General features: G+C 40.2%; 1 protein-coding gene across 3 annotated transcripts in view; it reads left to right on the top strand.

Moving 5' to 3' along the window:
• ibtk (inhibitor of Bruton agammaglobulinemia tyrosine kinase) overlaps window positions 1-22,959 on the top strand; it is a 175,515-nt gene that overhangs the window by 115,419 nt on the left and 37,137 nt on the right. For all 3 annotated transcript variants that reach the window (XM_063040345.1, XM_063040344.1, XM_063040346.1), the window contains exons 20-21: window positions 2,620-2,747; window positions 11,170-11,282. In XM_063040345.1, the coding sequence (XP_062896415.1) occupies window positions 2,620-2,747; window positions 11,170-11,282 (241 nt within the window). The remainder of the gene's footprint in view (window positions 1-2,619; window positions 2,748-11,169; window positions 11,283-22,959) is intronic.

Below are 22,959 nucleotides of genomic sequence, written 5' to 3'. Positions count from 1 at the left end.
TCAGTATATCCTTTCTAAAATAGGGGGCCCAAAACTGCACACAGTATTCCAAATGAGGTCTCACTAATGCCCCATAGAGCCTCATCAACACCTCCTTACTCTTATACACTATTCCTCTTGAAATGAATGCCAACATAGCATTCGCTTTCCTTACCGCCAGTCCAACTTGGTGGTTAACCTTTAGGGTATCCTGCACAAGGACCCCCAAGTCCCTTTGCACTTCCGATTTTTGAATTTTCTCCCAATCTAAATAATAATCTGCCCGATTATTTCTTCTTCCAAAATGTACAACTGTACATTTGTCAGCGTTGTATCTCATCTGCCATTTTTTTGCCCACTCTCCCAAACTGACTAAGTCTCTCTGCAACCTTTCCGTTTCTTCAACATTTTCTGCTCCTCCGCCTATCTTGGTGTAATCCACAAATTTAGCCACAAAACCATTTAATCCATAATCCAAATCATCGATATACATTGTAAAAAGAAGCGGCCCCAACACCGACCCCTGCGGAACACCACTAGTAACCGGCAACCAATCAGAATAGGATCCCTTTATTCCCACCCTTTGCTTTCTGCCTATTAGCCAATGCTCCACCCATTTCAATATCTTTCCTTTAATTCCATGGGCTCTGATCTTATTAAGCAGCCTCATATACGGCACCTTATTGAAGGCCTTTTGAAAATCCAAATACACACCATCCACAGCCTCCCCGTTGTCAATCTTATTCGAGATTACCTCAAAAAATTCCAATAGGTTGGTGAGGCAGGATCTTCCCTTCATGAAACCATGCTGGCTTCGGCCTATCATGTCATGCACCTCGAGGTATTTCATAACCTCATCCTTGAGGATATTCTCCAATATCTTTCCATCTACTGATGTCAGACTAATAGGTCTATAATTTTCTTATTGCTACCTCCTTCCTTTCTTAAATAGCGGAACTACATTTGCGACCTTCCAGTCCTCCGGAACCATGCCAGAGTCTATTGATTCCTGGAAGATCATTTCCAATGCTTCCACAATCTCCAAGGCCACCTCCTTCAGAACCTTTGGGTGCACCTCATCTGGACCGGGAGACTTATCTATTCTTAGTCCACTTAGCTTCCCAAGCACTTTCTCTCTAGTAATCTTGACTGTACCTAATTCTATTCCCTGATACCTCTGGCTATCAGGTATATTGCTCATGTCTTCCACTGTGAAGACTGATGCAAAATACTTATTCAGTTCCTCCGCCATCTCTTTGTTATCCATTATAATTTCTCCAGCATCATTTTCAATTGGTCCCGTATCTACCCTTGTCACTCTTTTACTCTTCATATATTTAAAAAAACTCTTAGTATCCTTTTTTATGTTAATCGCCAACTTCCTTTCATAATTCATCTTTTCTTTCCTAATGACTTTCTTAGTTTCCTTCTGTAAGTTTTTAGAAGTCTTCCAGTCCTCATTTTTTGCACTAATTTTTGCTTCCTTGTACGCTGTTTCTTTTGCTTTTATTTTTGCCTTAACCTCTCCTGTTAGCCACATTTGTGCCATTTTTCCATTCATGATTTTCTTTTTGCTTGGAATATATTTTTCCTACATTTTCCTTATTTCTTGTAGGAATTTCATCCAATTCTGCTCTGCCGTCCCTCCATTTAGCTTACTTTTCCAATCGACTTGGGCCAGTTCCTCTGTCATACCACTGTAATTTCCCCTGTTCCACTGAAATACCGATACACCCGATACCAGCTTCTCCTTTTCAAATTTGAAACTGAACTCAATCATATTATGATCACTACTTCCAAGGGGTTCCTTTACCTCCAGCTCCCCAATTGCCTCAGGTTCGTTACACAGCACCCAATCCAAAACAGCCAGTCCCCTGGTGGGCTTCTGGACAAGCTGCTCCAAAAAGCCATCCTGTAGGCATTCTACAAACTCCCTCTCCTGAGATCCATTACCTTCCTGACTTTCCCAATCCACTTTCATATTAAAATGATTGGGTCAGATTTGCTACTCTAAAAGGGGTGGCTTTAGAGATTTTGAAATTGTGCTTCTGAATTATAAAGCTCTATGATGTGAATTATTTGTTTTCTGGAATTTCTACAGTTTCAGGCTGACTTTTTTTTTGACAATAGCCTCGTACCTTCAGTTCCTTGAATCTCTAATATACTGTATCTGGCAGGTTTTGTTTGTTTACTTCTTCAGTGAAGATGGTCCAAAGTAATTGTTAATCCCTCTGACATTTCCTTATTCACTATGATAAATCCTCCTTTCTCTGTCTGTGAAGGGCCACATGTGCCTACATTAGCTTTTCTATCTAGATATATTTATAAGCATTCTTATATTCAGTTTTGCTTTTCACCATTCACTTCTTACCTTATGCCTTGTCTTTACCAGTTTGTTCCTTCTTTCTTTAGCTAAAAATACTCCCAATCTTCAGGCCTGTAGTTTCTTCCCATTCTTCCTTGGATACAACATCTAATTTATCTTGGTAACCATGGGTAGATCACTTTTCCTGTGAGGCTTTTGTGACTTGTGTATTTTTTTCTTTATTTGGTAGGTAACACTAAAATAATATTTAAGTAATTTGCTTATATATTTTTTCAAAATCTAAGCTTTGAAACTTCTGGGTTTTAAAATTGTAGATTCCAGCAATGCAAAAAAGAATTATCACTCCCTATCCAGATGGTCCGGATATTAGTTTTCTGGGTGAATGGATTGATGACGACTGTGTAACCAGTGAAAATAAATTGGACATCGATCAGTCTTCCAAGTAAGTGGCGGTACTGCCTTGGTTGAAATATGTTTTCCTTACCACCTTCATTATCTGAAAAAGCAAAACATTGATGCATCCTGATAGTTTGTGTTTTCCTAAATCTTTGAGTAGCAGGTTTGCACATAACTGTTATGATCTTGCTGCTGTAAGCTGTATGAGGACAACAATGAAAGAAGGACTTTGTGATAAAGTATGGTTAATTTCTGAGTGAAATGGAATCTACCTGATGGAACTGGGAGGTTAATCAAGGGTTTAATGGTAGGAGGTATGAATAACCCCAGTTCTTAAGAAAATCTGATGATGCTTCAGGAAGTTAAGGTAATTTCACATATCAACCAGTTGAGGGAGCAGTGGCATTGTTTAAATTTTATTTTAATCAATTTGAATTAATATCTACTTTGTTGCAAGTCAAGCAGGTTCACAGTTGAATTCTTATCATTGGGTGTGTGCAGATAAATATGCTTCAGATACATGAAGAAATATATTATTCTGTAAATATTTAGTTTTTTGAGGCGAGCACACGTTAAATGTAGAATGCAGCTTTCAGACAACTTGCTTGGGTCTATGGTTGTTTTGACCATGGGAAGAAAATGGGAAGGCACATTCTATTGATGTATTTGTGAAACTGCATTGATTTTAAAAACAATAGTTTAAGAGTGCAGAATTCATCACATAGTGACTTGAATACAATGCTGGATAGTACAGCATCCTTAATGATTGGTAGTAGGAAAGTAAAAGATAGTTCATAATAGATTTAAAAAATGTTATTGCAATTGATTCTGATGATACTAGCTAAATGTTAATTCTCTTTGGTTCTTTAATTTTGAGAAGTATCTATCTATTTCAAAAGAGCTGAGAAAAATATTACATCTGTGCCGAGTTACTGTATTACATTATCAGGGTAAAGTTTCCACTCAGAAATGTATCTTCATTACAGATGAGCTTTGACACGTGCAGTAAAATCACATGCCGGAAAGTGGAAAAGGTCCTTTATAATTGATCTGGTATGACTTAATGACCAGTGTCACTAAAACCAGTACAGAAAGGTTTATCTAATGACTAAAGACCTCTCATTATGAGGAGGGATTAGCTAGGGTGTAATAGTGTTCTTTGGAGTGGAAGACGCTGAAGCTAGAGTTAATTGAGTTTTATAAACTGCTGTAAGGTTGCAATGTGAACCAGAAGGGCCTATTTTCTTCCTAACAGAGAGATCATTAACTTAGGGAGCTTATGTTTAAGATATTTGCTAAGGAGAGTAGAGCGAAGGTGAGTTTTGCTAAAACAGTTGAGTGGTTCAGGTGGAGGGTTTGAAACTAACCAAGTAAAAGAGTGATAGAGACAGACATTCTCGCATCTTAAAAAGGATCTGGATGACCACTTAATGTACTATACACTACAGAGAACTGTTAGTTTAAAAAAAATTGTTTCTGAGCATTTTTAACGAAGCCATTGTCTTTAATGGTCCTTGAAAATGTGATGAGCTATTTTCTTGAACCACTGTAGTATGTCTCATTGAACCTACTTCCACAGTGCTGTTGCGATAGGAGTTCTTAGGTCTAGATCCATTAATAAAGAGCGGACAATATGTTTCTATGACAGAATGATGTACATCTTGGAGGAGAATCTCCATTTGATGATCCCATAGACTTCTGCTCTTTTCTTTCCTGATGTTAGAAACCACAAGTTTGGAAGTTGATTTTGGAGGAGACTGAACGAATAATTGTAGATGGTACACTATTCAGCCATTATGTACCACTGGTGGACAGATTATATTTTTGCTGATCGTGCACATGGTGCTAATTACTGGCTACTTCGCTTTTGATGATGTTGAGCTTTTCTTTTCCATGTGGAGAATATTCCCTCACATTCCTGACTTGTATCTTGTTAACGGAAATGTGGGCTATCAGAAGGTGTGCCTCATATTACTGAGCTACTGCCCTTGTAGCCTTGATATTTACAGTGCCTATAAAAAAAATCATCCCCTCCCCCTTTTCATGTTTTATTGTTTTACAACAGCGGTCCTCAACCACCGGGCCGCAAAGCATGTGCTACTGGGCCGCGAGGAAACGATATGATTTGGCGATATGAGTCAGCTGCACCTTTCCTCATTCCCTGTCACGGCCACTGTTGAGCTTGAACGCACGTGAGGTCATTACCCGCGCGTCATCCATGTCAGCGTGGGAAGAAGATCAAATCCTCGAGCTTGCAAATGATGGCGGGCTGAAAAGTATGTTTGACATAACATCTCTGCCGGCATTCTGGATCAAAGTCAAGGCTACATATCCTGAGATAGCCACGAAAGCACTGAAAACGTTGCTTCCATTTCCAACATATCTCTGCAATGAATGCAACGAAAACTAAATTGTGGAATAGACTGGACATAAGGAACCCCCTTCGAGTATCGCTGTCTCCCATCACTCCCTTGATGGGACCATCTTGTTGCAGGGAAATGAGCCCAGGGCTCCCACTGATTCAGCGATATTGGTTAGTTGGAATGATTTTATATGTTCATACGGGGAAAATATGTGCTGTGTTACGTAAACGGCAACAATGAATATCAATTGAGACAGGTTATATAAAAACAACCAAACATTTATTAAACACGTATAAACGATAAGGGAAAAAAACAAAGGAAAACTTTAACCGGAAGTTAACAGATACGCAGCCGTTCACCAACTCCACTCGGCTCTGGTTTTTAAAGCGTTAAATGCGGAAACAGTTCTTAAAGCGATACAGTCAGATATAGTTCTTAAAACGATAACTTCAAAAGTCCAACAGTTTTACACATTCAATTGGGAGAGACTTCTCTGGAGAAGAATTTCTTCACCGACGCACCTTTACTGCTGGTTCTGTCCACGGGATTCACGGTGCCGAAAATAAACAGTTTAAATCAACTGACCTTAAATTCCTCTAGAGAGAGAGAGAGAGAGAGGGAGGGAGCACCTTTTTGCATGAACTCTTTGCTCTTTCTGGCAAGAGTTATCTCGATGCAGGTACTCCTCCAATGAAGACTCAATAAGGTCGATTCTTTATTAAACTGCCAAACGATGCCGACTTCTCTTGATCCTTCGATAAATTCTTCACTCTCCCTTCAACTGTTGGAATTGAGTAAATTGGCACATCCAGCCACAAATTTCCAGTCCAAATAATATGGAATCTTTCAACAGAACGCACAACCAGTTTAAAAATGAAACTGTGTCACAAAAACAAACGCAACAGAAACGGAGGCACAGCACGTTCTACCTGGAAATCTACAAACTCAAAAACCTACTGCGTCACCTGGGTCGACCCTTATATAGTCACGGGGCACATGTCATCACGTGACCTCACATTGGCGGGAAAATCACATCAGGTGACCTCCAAAAGACCATTACATCATTCTCACACAAAAAAAAACAGATCTCCTTGAGCATGTAACAGCTGTGTGTTTAATATCCAAATGTTACTTAAAATGTTATGATGCTATTGACTTATAAGTGACTTATATAACAGTATAACAATTACAGCACGGAAGCAGGCGATCTCAGCCCTTCTAGTCCGTGCCGAACACTACTCTCACCTAGTCCCACTGACCTGCACTCAGCCCATAACCCTCCATTCCTTTCCTGTCCATTTACCTATCCAATTTTTCTTTAAATGATAACATCGAACCTGCCTCTACCACTTCTACTGGAAGTTCGTTCAACGCTTACTTCAACCTCCCCTGTCCTCCCCTGATAATTGACTTATCACTATATTCATGCGAGGAAAATATGTGCTGTGTGTTTAATATTAAATTCGTTAGATAAACCCTTTTAGAAATGAAATTGAGTGTATTAGCCACTTATCACCTATATTCTAGTCGTGATTAACACTGCCCCCCTCCAAACAGTCGCCAAAAACGATTTGTAGAAAAAAAATCGGCATGTACACGCATGCGCACTGGTGCCTGCACAAGGTTCATGGTCATTGTAGTCTTTCTCGGGGTAAACACAACGTATTTGACTGCTACTCTTGTCCGTTAGCAACCCTGCCCCCCCCCCCCCCGGGGTCGGCCGGTCTGCATTGCAAAAAAGGTTGGGGATCCCTGTTTTGCAACATTGAATTACAGTGGATTTAATTTGGCTTATTTTGACACTGATCGGCAAAAAAGACTCTGTCCTGTCAAAGTGAAAACAAATTTCTATAAATTGGTCTAAATTTATTACAATTATTAAACACAAAATAATTGATTGGATAAGTACTCGCCCCCTTCAAGTCAGTATTTGGTAGATGCACCTTTGGCAGCAATTACAGCATTGAGTCTGTGTGGGTAGGTCTCTCTATCAGCTTTGCACATCTGGACACTGCAATTTTTCACAATTCTTCTTTACAAAATTGCTCAAGCTAGTCAGATTTCATGAGGGTCATGAGTGAACAGCCCTTTTCAAGTCCACCCACAAATTCTCAATTGGATTGAAGTCTGGACTCTGACTTGGCCACTCCAGGACATTAACTTTGTTGTTTTAAAGCCATTCATGTGTAGTTTTGGCTTTGTGCTCGAGGTCATTGCCTTGCAGAAAAACAAATCTCTCAAGTAGCACTTCTTTTGCAAACTGCATCAAGTTTCCCTCCAGGATTTCCCTGTATTTTGCTGCACTCATTTTACCCTCTATCTTCACAAGCCTTCCAGGGCACTGCAGTGAAGCATCCCCACAGAATGATGCAGCCACCACCATGCTTCATGGCAGGGATGGTGTGTTTTTGACAATGTGTGGTGATTAGTTTACGTCAAACATAGCGTTTAGTCTGGTGGCCAAAAAGCTCAATTTTAGTTTCATCAGACCATAGAATCACCTTCCAGCTGACTTCAGAGTCCCCCACATGCCTTCTGGCAATCTCTAGCTGAGATTTCATGTGGGTTTTTTTCAACAGTGGATTTTTCTTTGTTACTCTGCCGTAAAGTGAAGCACCTGGGCAACAGTTGTATGCATGGTGTCTATTATCTCAACCACTGAAGTTTGCAACTCCTGCAGAGTTGCCATGGGTCTCTTGGTGGCCTCCTTCACTAGATCCCTTCTTGCACGGTCACTCAGCTTTCGAGGACAAGCTGCTCTCGGCAGATTTACGGCTGTACCATATTCTTTCCATTTCTTGATGATTGACTTAACTGTACTCCAAGTGATATTCAGTGACTTGGAAATTTTCTTGTATCCATCTCCTGACTTGTGCTTTCCAGTAACATTTTTGCAGAGTTGCTTGGAGTGTTCTTTTGTCTTCACGGTGTAGTTTTTGCCAGGATACTGTCTCACTAGTAGTTGGTCCTTCCAGATATAGGCATATTTTTACTACAGTCAGTTGAAACATCTTGACTGCTTACAGGTCTCCAAAAACAGATCTCCATTTAACTGATTATGTGACTTCTATGATTAATTGGCTGCATCAGTGATGGTATGTCATATTAAAGGGGGTGAATACGTAATGCAGTCAGTTATTTTGAGTTTTATATTTGTAATTACTTGTGATCACTTTGTAGAGATCTGTTTTCATTTTGAAACAAAAAGGTCTTTTTCTGTTGATCAGTGTCAAATCCACTGTGATTAAAACACGAAAACTTTCAAAGGGTTTAAATACTTTTTATAGGCACTGTACGTGATTGGTCTAATTCAGTTTCTGAATGGTGACACCCCCCCCCCACCCCTGAACATTGACAGTGGGAGTCTACAAACTATGCAACGGTAATACCATTAATATTGAGAGTGTCTTGGAGATTATTCTTGCCTGGTACTTTTCTCATCGGCTCATGCCTGAACATGGTCTTGATCTTGCTGCATGCAAGTGTAGTACTCTTCCTTTGCTGAGTTGCAGATAGAATTAAGCATTCTGTAATCAGCAGCTAGTATCTTTTCTTTAGAAATGATGGGCATTGATGAAATACATGGAGATAATTGGTCTGAAGACACTGCTCTAAGCAACTCGTACAGGTGATTTCCTAGGTCTGAGATGATTAGCCTGTGACCATCATAAACTTCCATTGTGCAAGCTATGACTGTTTATCCCCTTTTACCAGGGCACCTTGATGCCACACTCAGTGATATTCTCTGGTTAAAGGACAGTTGCACTCACCTTGCCTCTGGGACTCCGTTCTATGGTCCATTCTTGGACAAACGCTTTGAAGTCCAGAGCCACTTGATCCTGTCTAACTGAGTGTTGGTGAGTCAGATGTTGGTAAGTGCCACTTGACAATACTGCCAGCGACGACTTCCATTATTTGACTGATGATGGAGAATAGATGGATCATATAGAATTTAGTTGTAATGGATTTGCAGGCGACCCCTCTCCACACTACTGATGAATGCAAAGGAACAGCAGAGACCGATAAAGTTTGGCACCAGCAGCGTCACAGGAATTGCCAGTCAGCATTGAACTCAATGTAGAACTGCCTTGGGGGTCCATCTCTGCATTTTTCCTTGGTGTTTACTCCTAGAGCCTTCCCCCTGAGTAGATATAGCAACAAGGCAGTAGAGGTTTGAGGTAAGAGTTTTCCATCTAGATGAGCTACCAACTATGGCTGACAAACTGCATCTGCCTGAAGTGATTGGTTTTAAGTTTCCAGGAGCCTGTCTTTGCCTTTTCTATCATAGAGATGGTTCCACTGGGCTTAGTAGCGAAGCCACACTTGAAGGCAGGAACTGTACTTGGTTGTCAGAGGCTATTTGAGACGCATGCCATTGGAAGCGTATCCTGCTACCATCTTCGGCTAGAACAACGTTAAGGAACCTCTGCTGCGACTTAACTCACATATTTTGATTATTAGTCCATGCCCCTGAGTTGCATCTATCACTCTACTCTGCAATTTTACAGATTGGTTGAGATTAGTCTTATCACAAACAAGAGAAATCCTGCAGATGTTGGAAATCCAAGCAACATACACAAAAATGCTGGAGGAATTCAACAGGCCAGGTAGCATCTATGGAAAAGAATACAGTCGACGTTTCAGGCCGAGACCCTTCAGCAGGATCCTTCAAGTGTGTGTGTTGCCGAGATTGCTCTTAATGATTGAGTTTGATATAATGGCCTCCTCTGTGTAGTAAGTTTCTGATTCTGTGATTTAGTTAATTTACATTTTTTCCTGATTCTTAAACAGCTTTGTACTAAGTGCTTTCTGGAACACTTGAAGATGTATTTGCCTGATTAGCCGAATACATCTCTGATAGAAGACCCCAGTCATTTTGGGAATATTATAACAGGTATTTTTCATGTTCAGAAATGTTGAAATGTCAGCTATTCAGGAGTTCAGGTTATTTACACTTGTTTGAGATATGGACCAAATTGTTTACCAAGATGTACAATCCAAAGAAGAAGCCCCTGGAAGAGAAATTCATCTTGAGTAGCCAGTGTTGAATTTCTCTTCACTGACTTCAGGAAGGGAGTGCAATAGGAATAAAACTAATGCATGTTTAGTGTTACAAAGTCATTGAAGATGATTCTTGAGATGATCCATTTAGAAAGTTTCTTGCATATGGTGAAGAGGGATTAAACAGGACATTATCCAAGATTTCAAAAACTCTGTTTAATGAAAATTACTGTCCTGCAGAAAACTGCTCCGTTATAGGAAGAACGTGAAGGTTTAGGAAAGGGTGCAGTACAGTTTACCAGGATGCTGCCTGGATTAGAAAGCATGTTCTATAAGGAGAAGTTGGAAAAACTTGCATTGTGTTCTCTGGAGTAGTAGAGGCTGAGGGGAGAGCTGATAGAGGTTCATAAGATGGGAGGCATAGATGGTTGACAGCTAGTGTCTTTCTTCCCCCAGAGTCAAAATATTTAATACTAGAGAGCATGCATTTGAGGGTAAAGTTCAAAGGAGATTTGCAGAGTATTTTTTTTAAACAGAATGGTGGATGCTTGGAAAATGCTGCCAGAGGTGGCAGTGGAGACAAATAAAAATAAAACACTCTTAGATAGGTACATAAATATACAGAGAATGGAGAGATAATGGCCATTGTATAGACAGAAGTGATTAGTTTGGCACAACGTTCTGGCTGTATTCTTGTGCTGCATTGTATTATGTTCTGATAGCCTGCCCCCAAAAAAATTTCTTCTCTTTTTATGAAGTTTCCACCTTAGTGAGGAAGCTCTAATAGTTCATCTAAATTTAACAATGTGGTTTATCATTAAATGTGTGTAATTGTGATTTGCTCCTTTTACTTGAGGATAACAGTTTTCATTACTTTGTGTGAGAGAGCAAGTCTTGGAATATTTAATTTGTTTTAACTAAATCAATGTTAATAAGCCCTCATGTCAAAAGCATATATTAGCACTAGGATAAATGATATGCTTCTGGAATTTCCAAAGATCAGATGCTTTGCTTTCCAGCATTTAGTTGAGAAAGTTAAGTTCTATCGCACTCTGTGTAAAATTGTATGCAATTTAAATAAGCAAATGAAATCTTTTTCTTCAGAGAAAAGCTTCTCAAAAAGGCAAAAGCAAAGGCAAAGAAGAAACCAAGACGACGATCTGATAGTTCGGGAGGATATCATTTATCTGATCTCATTCAGAGCCCAACTTCAGCAGGTGAGCATGCCAGAGGAAGGAGTTTTTTTAAGGGAAATATATGTTCCAGGTCAGCAGTCCCCAACCACCGGGTGGCGGACCAGTACCGGGCTGCAAAGCATGTGCTACCGGGCCACGAAGAAACGATATGAGTCAGCTGCACCTTTCCTCATTCCCTGTTACGCACTGTTGAACTTGAACGTAGAGTTGCCAATTGTCCCGTATTTGCCGGGACATCCCGTATGTTGGGCTAAATTGGTTTGTCCCATACAGGACCGCCCTTGTCCCGTATTTCCCCCGCTAAGGTAGAGCGTTCCTATGAAACCTTTCGTGCTGAAATGGTGTAAAGAGAAGAAGCAATTACCATTAATTTATATGGGAAAAATTTTTGAGTGTTCCCAGACCCCAAAAAATAACTTACCAAATCATACCAAGTCAGTTCAATAGAAACCATAGAAAAACTACAGCACAGAATCAGGCCTTATGGCCCTTCTTGGCTGTGCCGAACCATTTTTTGCCTAGTCCCACTGACCTGCACACAGACCATATCCCTCCATACACCTCCCATCCACGTATCTGTCCAATTTATTCTTAAATGTTAAAAAAGAACCCACATTTACCACCTCGTCTGGCAGCTCATTCCACACTCCCACCACTCTCTGTGTGAAGAAGCCCCCCCTAATGTTCCCTTTAAACTTTCCCCCCCTCACCGTTAACCTATGTCCTCTGGTTTTTTTCTCCCCTTACCTCAGTGGAAAAAGCCTGCTTGCATTCACTCTGTCTATACCCATCATAATTTTATATACCTCTATCAAATCTCCCCTCATTCTTCTACGCTCCAGGGAATAAAGTCCTAACCTATTCAACCTTTCTCTGTAACTGAGTTTCTCAAGTCCCAGCAACATCCTTGTAAACCTTCTCTGCACTCTTTCAACCTTATTTATATCCTTCCTGTAATTTGGTGACCAAAACTGAACACAATACTCCAGATTCGGCCTCACCAGTGCCTTATACAACCTCATCATAACATTTCAACTCTTATACTCCGTATTTTGATTAATAAAGGCCAATGTACCAAAAGCTCTCTTTACGACCCTATCTACCTGTGACACCACTTTTAGGGAATTTTGTATCTGTATTCCCAGATCCCTCTGTTCTACTGCACTCCTCAGTGCCTTACCATTTACCCTGTATGTTCTACCTTGGTTTGTCCTTCCAAAGTGCAATACCTCACACTTGTCTGTATTAAACTCCATTTGCCATCTTTCAGCCCATTTTTCCAGCTGGTCCAAGTCCCTCTGCAAGCTTTGAAAACCTTCCTCACTGTCCACTACACCTCCAATCTTTGTATCATCAGCAAATTTGCTGATCTAGTTTACCACATTATCATCCAGATCATTGATATAGATGACAAATAACAATGGACTCGGCACTGATCCCTGTGGCACACCACAAGTCACAGGCCTCCACTCTGAGAAGCAATTCTCTACTACCACTCTTTGGCTTCTTCCATTGAGCCAATGTCTAATCCAATTTACCACCTCTCCACGTATACCTAGCGACTGAATTTTCCTAACTAACCTCCCATGCGGGACCTTGTCAAAGGCCTTACTGAAGTCCATGTAGACAACATCCACTGCCTTCCCTTCATCCACTTTCCTGGTAACCTCCTCGAAAAACTCCAATAGATTGGTCAAACATGACCTACCACGCACAAAGCCATGTTGACTCTCCCTAATAAATCCCTGTCTATCCAAGTGCTTGTAGATTCTGTCTCTTAGTACTTTCTCCAATAACTTACCCACTACCGACATCAAACTTACCGGCCTGTAATTTCCTGGATTACTTTTTGATCCTTTTTTAAACAACAAAACAACATGAGCCATTCTCCAATCCTCCGGCACCTCACCGGTAAACACCGACATTTCAAATATATCTGCCAGGGCCCCTACAATTTCAACGCTAGTCTTCTTCAGGGTCCGAGGGAATACCCTGTCAGGTCCTGGGGATTTATCCACTTTAATTTGCCTCAAGATAGCAAGCACCTCCTCCTTTTCAAAATGTACAGTTTCCATGATCTCACTACTTGTTTTCCTTAATTCCATAGACTTCATGCCAGTTTCCCTAGTAAATACAGACACAAAAAACTCATTTAAGATCTCCCCCATTTCTTTTGGTTCCGCACATAGCCGACCACTCTGATCTTCAAGAGGACCAATTTTATCCCTTACAATCCTTTTGCTCTTAATATACCTGTTGAAGCTCTTTGGATTATCCTTCACTTTGACTGCCAAGGCAACCTCATGTCTTCTTTTAGCCCTCCTGATTTCCTTAAGTATTTTCTTGCACTTTTTATACTCCTCAAGCACCTTACTTACTCCCCGTTTCCTATACATGTCATACAACTCTCTCTTCTTCTTTAACAGAGTTGCAATATCCCTTGAGAACCAAGGTTCCTTATTCCTATTCACTTTGCCTTTAATCCTGACAGGAACATACAAGCTCTGTACTCTCAGAATTTCTCCTTTGAAGGCTTCCCACTTGCTGATCACATCCTTGCCAGAGAACAACCTGTCTCAATCCACGCTTTTTAGATCCTTTCTCGTTTCTTCAAATTTGGCCTTCTTCCAGTTCAGAACCTCAACCTTAGGACCAGATCTATCCTTGTCCATGATCAAGTTGAAACTAATGATCACTGGAACCAAAGTGCTCCCCTACACACACTTCCGTTACTTGTCCTAACTCGTTTCCTAACAGAAGATCCAATATTGCATCCCCTCTAGTTGGTACCTCTATATATTGATTTAGAAAGCTTTCCTGAACACATTTTACAAACTCTAACCCATCTAGACCCCTAACAGTATAGGATTCCCAATCAATATGTGGGATATTAAAATCCCCTACTACCACAACTTCATGTTTCCTGCAGTTGCCTGCTATCTCTCTGCAGATTTGCTCCTCCAGTTCTCGCTGACTATTGTGTGGTCTATATTACAACCTGACTAATGTGGCCATACCTTTCCTGTTTCTCAGCTCCACCCATAAGGACTCAGTAGACAAGCCCTCTAATCTGTCCTGCCTGAGCACTGCTGTAACATTTTCCCTGACAAGCAATGCTACCCCCAAACCTTTCATTCCTTTGCCTCTATCACATCTGAAACATCGGAACTCTGGAATATTAAGCTGCCAGTCCTGCCCCTCCTGTAGCCAAGTTTCACTAATTGCTATAATGTCATAATTCCACGTGTCAATCCACGCCCTCAACTCATCTGCCTCCCCGCAATACTCCTAGCATTGAAATATATACACCTCAGAAGATTTTTACCACCACTCACAACCTTTCCATTTGCGGCTATGCTTGAACTTCTAACATTTATTTTCACACCAGCTACACTGTCAGCTCTGGCACTCTGGTTCCCATCCCCCTGCAAATCTAGTTTAAAGCCTCCCCAAAAGCACTAACAAACCTCCCTGAAAGGATATTGGTCCCCTTGTAGTTCAAGTGTAACCTGTCTCTCTTGTACAGGTCCCACCTGCCCCAGAAGAGGTCCCAATGATCCTGAAATCTGAAACCCTGCCCCCTACGCCAGTTCCTCAGCCACTTGTTCATGCTCTAGAGCATCCTATTCTTACCCTCACTGGCACATAGCACAGGTAGCAATCCTGAGATTACCACCCTCGAGGTCCTGCTTTTCAACTTCCTACCAAGCTCTCTATACTCACTCTCCAGGACCTCCTCACTCTTCCTTGCTATGTTATTGGTACCGATGTGCACCACGACATCTGGCAGATCACCCTCCCACTTCAGAATGTCATGCAAGCGATCAGAGACATCTTTGACCCTGGCACCTGGGAGGCAACAAACCATCCTGGTTTCTCTGTCACGACCACAGAACCTCCTATCTGTACCTCTACCTATTGAGTCCCCTATCACTACCACTCTCCTCTTTTTCCACCCTCCCTTCTGCACTGCAGAACCAGACTCAGTGCCAGAGATCTGGCTGCTGCAGCTTGTCCCTGGTAAGTCATCCTCCCCAACAGTATCCAATGCGGTATACTTGTTGAGGGGAATGGCTACAGGGGAACCCTGCTCTGCCTGCCCTTTCCTCTTCCCTCGCCTGACAGTGACCCAATTTCCTGTGCTCTGCTCCTTTGGCATAACTACCTCCCTGTAGCTACTATCTATAATGTCCTCATTCTCCCGAATGATCCAGAGGTCATCCAGCTCCTGCTCCAATTCCCTAACGCGGTTTCTTAGGAGCTGCAGCTGGATGCATTTCTTGCAGGTGTCGTTGTCAGGGACACCGGAGGGCTCCCTGACTTCCCACATCCTGCAAGAGGAGCATTCCAACATCCTGCCTGGCATTCTCTCTACTCTAAACAATCTGGACAAAAAAACTCACCGGAACCTACCCTGGCCTCTTGTCTGTTCTTACCGAAGCCTGTTGAGCCAAAGCCGTCCCACTCTGTTCCTTCTCACTCTGCTGCCTGCTCACAACGCTGCCTGCTGTATATGGTGGTTTTTAAACCTTGGAGCGCTGTGTCATGTGCCTGCGCAGTGCAGATTCTTCTCCCTGAGCAGTGTTTTAAAAAAAAAGACTTTTTGCACACCGATTTCTTCACTCCCTTCTCAGCTGCTTGCTTTGCCAGTTCAGTAGTTTTTCTGGTTATAAATTGAATGTAGGTAAGAGTAAACTTTTTCCGTTAAATATGCAGGCTCCCATTTTTATATGTTCACCATTCAGAGTGATTACTGACTATTTTACTTATTTGGGAGTTAAAATTGCTAAGAGACAAAAGGATTTATTCAAGCTCAACCTTTTACCGTTAGTTAGTCAGGTTAAACAACTGATTACTAAGTGGTCCCCATTCTCTCTATCACTAATTGGCCAAATCAATGCTATTGAAATGATTATTTTACCTAAATTTTTATATCTATTTCAAATGATACCGATTTTTATTCCTAAATCTTTTTTTGATACTATCGAATCTAAAATTTCCTCTTATAAATGGCAGAACAAAAATCTGAGGTTAAGTAAAAAATATTTACAGAAGTCCAAGAAAGATGGTGGTTTAGCATTGCCTAATCTAAGATTCTATTATTGGGCAATTAATATTCGATATTTAATATTTTGGACACAAGATTGGAATATAATTCCAAGTCCACATTGGGTAAACCTTGAAGGTTACTCTGTACAAGGGTTCTCTTTGGCTTCCATTTTAGGAACTTCACATCCTTTTGTATTATCTAAATTGAACAAACAAATGGTTAATCCAATAATTAAACATACATTATGAATATGGTTTCAGTTTCGTAAATTTTTTTTCAACCCTCGGTTATGGATCAAGCCTTTTTGATATGGAAAATGAAAGGTATAACATGTTTTCGTGACCTATTTCTGGATAACTGTTTCATGTCCTTTGAACAGTTATCTAATAAATTTAATTTGCCCAGATCCCATTTTTTTTTTAGATACTTACAAATAAGACACTTTTTAAATACCACGCTGCATACCTTCCCGATCTCATACCTTACTGATATCATCGATAAAATTTTAGGTTTAACTCCCTTTCAGAAGGGATTAATAGCATCTATTTATGATATAATTATGAAATTACAGCCAGGTATATCTGATAAAATTAAAAATGAATGGGAAAAGGAACTTCAATTTTGCCTACCTATAGGATAAAGTTTTTCAATTAGTTCTTCCTCTATATGTACCAAATACATGCTAATACAATTTAAAGTAGTGCATAGAGCCCATATGTCTAAAGATACATTAGCCCGTTTTTTATTCCCATATAAACCCTATTTGTGACGGATGTCGCTCTGAGGTGGCTTCCTTAACTCATATGTTTTGGTCCTGTCCTCTTTTGGAAAAATTCTGGAAAGATATTTTCGATATTACCTCAACAGTTTTGAATTTTGATCTACAGCCCCATCCTATTACGGCAATTTTTGATTTGCCAATGATAGTACATAGATTTTTATCCTCTGCAGCCTGTTGGATGATCGCATTTGTTACTTTAATGGCCAGAAGATCCATTTTATTGAACTGGAAGGAGACCAATCGTCCTACCACATTTCAGTGGTTTTCCCAAACTATATCATGTTTAAATTTAGAAAAAATCAGAAGTGACATTTTTGATCCTTCGGTTAAATTTGAAGAGACTTGGAAACCATTTATTCAACATTTTCATATGATGTAATTTGACCTTTCCGAAACCTTATTAACTTAAAATATATGAATAGAGGAGCGGAGTTGACGACATTACTGAACGTGTTCAATTTAAGATATCGGTCTAGCCTTGTTTTGTTCCATTTGCTTTTTTTTTGGGTTTAGTATTTAGTTTCTTTTTTTTTGTTTTTTTGGGGGGGGTTTCTTTGTAGTTTTTTCTTTCTATTTCTTTTTTCTCTATGAATAATTATATTAACAGTTTGAAATTGTATTATACCTGTATTATTTGAAAACTTTTTTGTACATGCTTATCAACAATAAGATTATTCCAATCTCTGTATCAATATTGTTATTCTGTTTATAATTCGGAAAATTAATAAAAATATTCAAAAAGAAGAAAGAAATCATACCAAGTAACACACAAAATCTAAAATAACACTAACATATAGTAACAGCAGGAATGATATGATAAATACACAGCCTATATAAAGTAGAAATATTGTATGTACAGTATAGTCGGGAAGATTAAGCCAAAACTGATTTGTGGGGGAAAGAATTGGCACGTACATGTATGTGCAAGTCACGCATGGGCACACAGGTGCCCACGCAAGGCTTCATGGTCATAGTCTTTCTAGGGGTAAACACAAGTGTCCTGTATTTGACTGCTACTTTTGTCCCCTACTTGGGAGTGAGAAAGTTGGCAACCCTAACTATAAAAGACATGTTGAGGTGAGTTTAACCCTATTTGAACACCCCCCCCCCCGGTCGGCCGGTCCGCAAGAATATTGTCAATATTAAACCGGTCCGCAGTGCAAAAAAGGTTGGGGACCCCTGATCTAGGTTGCTTGTTATTAAATATCAATGGGTATATCAATATCAATAGGTATATGTCCATTCAAAGGCTGTCAATTATACAGTTATGTCTTGTCTGAGGAACATGATGTATTACTTACATATTATTCCCTATGAAATTTTCATTTCTGGGAATGTACCACAAGACATCCAAGGTGTGTTGACAAGCTGAATTCAGAATTAGTTTGGTGATGGGAGGCAATGTAGCAATGGATAGCTATTTTTTTCTGATTGGAAGTCTTTACAGGTGGTGTACCACAAAGACTGGTGCTGAGACCTTTGTCTATAATGTATCACAATAACTTGGATGAGAGTGTAGATGATCTGGTTAGCGTGTTTGTAGGTGACATGAAAATTGGTGGAAGAATAGATAGTAAAATTGTTGTGTAATACAGTGAGACTTAAAAAAGGTGAATTGTTGGGCAGAACAATGGCAGATGAATTTAATTAAGACAAGTGAAAGAAGTCATATTCTGGTAGTCATTTAAAGCAGGATTTCGTGGTTGGGGTCCACGGCATTAAAAAACGGTTGGGAACACCTGATTTAGAGTAAATGGCAGGGATCTTAGCATTGATGTTCAGAGACATTGTGGGATGCTAATCTGTAGCTCCTTGAAAGTGGTGACATCAGTGGATAGAGTAGTGAAAAAGACAATTGGTATGCTTGCCTTCATATGCTGTGGCATTAAATATAAGTAGCAGGATTTTAAGTTGCAGCTGTACCAAATATTGGTATGTATTGTGTACAGTTCTGGTTGTTTACTGGGAGGGTGTGGTAAGCATAGAGAGAACACAAGAGATTCACCACAATGGTTCCTGGGATGGAGGGCTGCAGTTATAAGGAGAGAGTGGGCAGTCTGGGTTTATTTTCACTCAAATGTTGGAGGCTAAGAGTTAATCTCATAGAGGTTTATACAATTGAGGAGGATAGATGATCAGAATCTTTTTTCCCCCAAAGCAGAGTATCTAGAACTAGAGGATAGAGGTTTAAAGTGAGAGGGAAGAAAGTTAAATAAAGATCTAAGGTGCAAGTTTTTCACACAGCGTGGTGAATATTTGGAGCGAGTTGCAAGAGCAAGTGGAGTCAACAGATACAATTACAATGTTTAGAAGGTTTTTGGACAGGTGCTGGGATAGAAAAAAGTAGAAGGCTATGGGCTTAATGAGGGAAAATGGGATTAGCATAGATGGGCAATACAGTTGGCATAGGCAAGGTGGTGTGTTTCTGTGTTGTACATGCTAAGAAAATCTATAGTGGGTTTTTGCATTGGGTATCAAGAGGCTGATAGTATTTTAGATCAGAAGATTGTCCTTTTCAAGCTAAAGGAAGTGCACTGAACTAACTGTTTGAGATCGAGTTAAACGTAGTTATTGTTAGTAGTGAAGTTTTGGGTGTTAATCCCCCCTTAGACCAAAGAACACTTTATACGATAGTATTTATTTATTGGGATACAGCGGAATAGGCCCTTCTGGCCTTTCGAGCTGTGCCGCCCAGTAACGCCTGATATAACCCTAGTCTAATCATCGGATAATATACAATGACAAATTAACCTACCAACCAGTATGTTTTTGGACTGTGGGAAGAAACTGGAGCACCTGGAGGAAACCCACACAATCACAGGAAGAACAGACAAACACCCTTACAGACAATGGCGGAAATTGAACCTGGGTCACTGGTACTGTAAAGTGTTGTGCTAACCACTACCCTACTGTGTCATCCACAGTTCACAAAACTTCAGAACAAAGCTGAAAGATCAGTAGATACAGAGCCTGATACTGAGCCAAATACAGCTCAAACTAGCAATTATATTGGTAATTTAGAAGGAACTTGGAGGAGACAGACTCTTCTGTTTGAGAAGGATATGGATAACTGAGCAAAAGAGGGTGGAAACAATTTTAGTTGATTCACATCCATGAAGAAAAAATAGAATGCAGATCAGGCCAGAATACAGAATGAACACGAAGCATGTTAGATTGAAAGAACTTCATGAAAATAGTTTGCACAGCTACAGTGACTATTGAAGGTGGTGTGGGCTGCATCGAGTTAGGAGAATATCATGTTTGCAGAGCTGTTTGTTAAATCTATCTTGATCATTAAATCTGCAGTCACGTACTTCACTTTGATAGCAGAGTTCCTAATGGACGGACAGACTTTGCTTGAAAAGTAACTCAGTAGACTTTCAATATTTTTGAGGCTGTTTTGACAAGAATAAACTTTTAATTTATTTTTATATATTGCAAAAAACCCTATAACCTAAATTTTCAGTATATTTATCATCCTTAGCAATTTCGCTACCAGGTTCCTGCTACTTAGGATTCAGTATCTTCTATGAAGAAGGAATGGGATTACTAAACTGCTGTCAGATGTTTTGGATTTGTAAAATTACTGAGTAATTTCATCCAATTATTTGATTTCCTGATGCATCTTGTATCCATTTACCCCAGCACCCCCCTCCCCATTCATTCTTTTATGAAAACAAGAGAAATGTAACTTTCGGAAATTCTACTAGGGGTAACAATGCCATAATGTAAGGTTTGTTCATTTGGTTTTTTAATCTATTATAAGAAACATCTGTTGAGACTAGATTTCATGAGGTTATGCAATACTTGGGGATTTCACATCTTTGTGCCACATAATGCAACTTGAATATCCTGCATACTGAACAGTTAGAAATAGGTTGCACAAGTGCTCAATTTATTTGAGTTTGTAATGTAGTAATCCTTACAGTGACCGGTCACAGTGACTGTTCAGTGAAAGTGGTTACTTTCTACTGTTGCACACAAACACAGTATTTCACATTACAATTGTTCCTATGTAATTACATTGGTTTATTCCCAGTTCTCATGTTTAAACGTGCACGGTAGTCCAGGATTTTTGTTTTCTCCAGTGCATCTTTGGGAACCACAGATAGGTTTTGGTAAATATCAAAAATGCTTCATATCAACCACAAACTTTGCCACAAAGCCATCAATTCCATTATCTAAATCATTGACAAACAATGCAAAAAGTAGCAATCCCAATACCTACCCCTGTAGAACAACCACTAGTCACTGGCAGCCAACCAGAAAAGAACCCCTTTATTCCCATTCGCTGCCTCATGGTTGTCAGTCATTCCTCTATCCATCCCAGTCTTTCCTGTAACACCACAGGATTTTGTCAAGCAGCCTCATGTGTGGCACCTTATCAAATGCCTTCTGAAAATCCAAGAGAAATTATATCTACTGCTTCTCCTTTGTCCACCTTGCTTGCTACTTCCTCAAAGAACTCTTAACAGACTTGTCAGGCAAGTTTTCCCCTTACAGGAACAACACAATGACTTTGACTTTGGAGAGAAAGTCTGAAGGTGCTGACTTTGACTTATGTTTATCATTAGTCTCCAAGTACCCAGAAACCTCATCCTTAATAATAGACTCCAACACTTTCTGAACCACTGAGGTCAGGCTAACTGGCTTATAATTTCCCTTCATTTGCCTTCCTCTCTTCTTAAAGAGCGGAGTGATATTTGCAATCTTCCAGTCGTCTGGGACCGTACCAGAATTAAGTGATTCTTGGAAGATAATGACCAATGCATCCGTTATCACTTCAGCAACCTCTCTCAGGACTCTAGGGCGTAGTCCATCTGGTTCAGGTGACTTATCCACCTTAGACCTTTGAGTTTGCCTAGCACATTTTCCTTCATAGTAGCAATGGCACTCCTGCGCCCTGACACTCATGGACCTCTGGCACACTGCTAGTACCTTCTACAGTAAAGACTGATCCATAAGCAGTTGTTGAAGATAATTAGGTGGAAGCAGTGAGGTAATTTGTTTTAGGAGGGAAATAGGAAGATATAGCGGGAGTTGGTAAGTTTGCACAAGTGGCATATTGTTTACAGCTAAATGAATAGCTGAAAAAAACTATGACACTTGTGGGACAGAATAAAAAGCTGGAGTAGTCCACGAAAGAACTAACGAAAGCTTGCACTTCTGAAGATTACTGAACGCAGGCAGCTGGGTTTGAAAAATATCAGGCAATGGCAACAGAGGAAAGAAACAGATTTTTGACTGACTTCTGAAAGTATGTAGACATTCTGCATTAAGACATTGGAAGAGTGAAGATCAACTTATGCTGTGCCTTTATTTAAAAAGGGCTGAAACAACAAGCCGAGGAGCTTCAGGCTGGTGAGCCTGACATTAATGGTGGGAGAGTGCTGGAGGAGGTTCTAAGAGATAGGATCTACCTTCATTTGGAAAGGCAAGGGCTGATCAGGAGCAGGTAGTGTGGCATATTGTGTGAGTAATTGTCTCACAAACTTGAATGAGTTTTTTGGAGAGGTGGCCAAATGGATTGACAGTTGGCAGTAGACATTGTTTTGTGGAAGTTTGCAGGGGCTTTGACATATCTTGTTGTTAAGCTGGTCTGGAAGGTGAGATCACATGAGATCCATGAACCAGCCTATTGGATACAAAATTGTTTTGGTAGAAGGAGCCAGAAGGTGGTAGTGAAAGGTTGTTTTTCTGACGGGTGGCTTGTGACCAGTGGTGTGCTGCAGGAATTGGTACCAGGTCCACTCTTGATCTCCGTGTATATTAATGATTTGGATGAGAATATAGCAGGGATGATTATTAACTTGTTGGCTGATATCAAAGCTGGTGTATAGTGGACAGTGAAATTTGTCTAAAGTTAC

This window comes from Mobula hypostoma, chromosome 2 (genome assembly GCF_963921235.1).
Source record: "Mobula hypostoma chromosome 2, sMobHyp1.1, whole genome shotgun sequence".
NCBI classification, from domain to species: Eukaryota; Metazoa; Chordata; class Chondrichthyes; order Myliobatiformes; family Myliobatidae; genus Mobula; species Mobula hypostoma.
The sequence above is the reverse complement of the archived record's forward strand: the minus strand, read 5'-3'. Positions and strand labels throughout refer to the sequence as shown.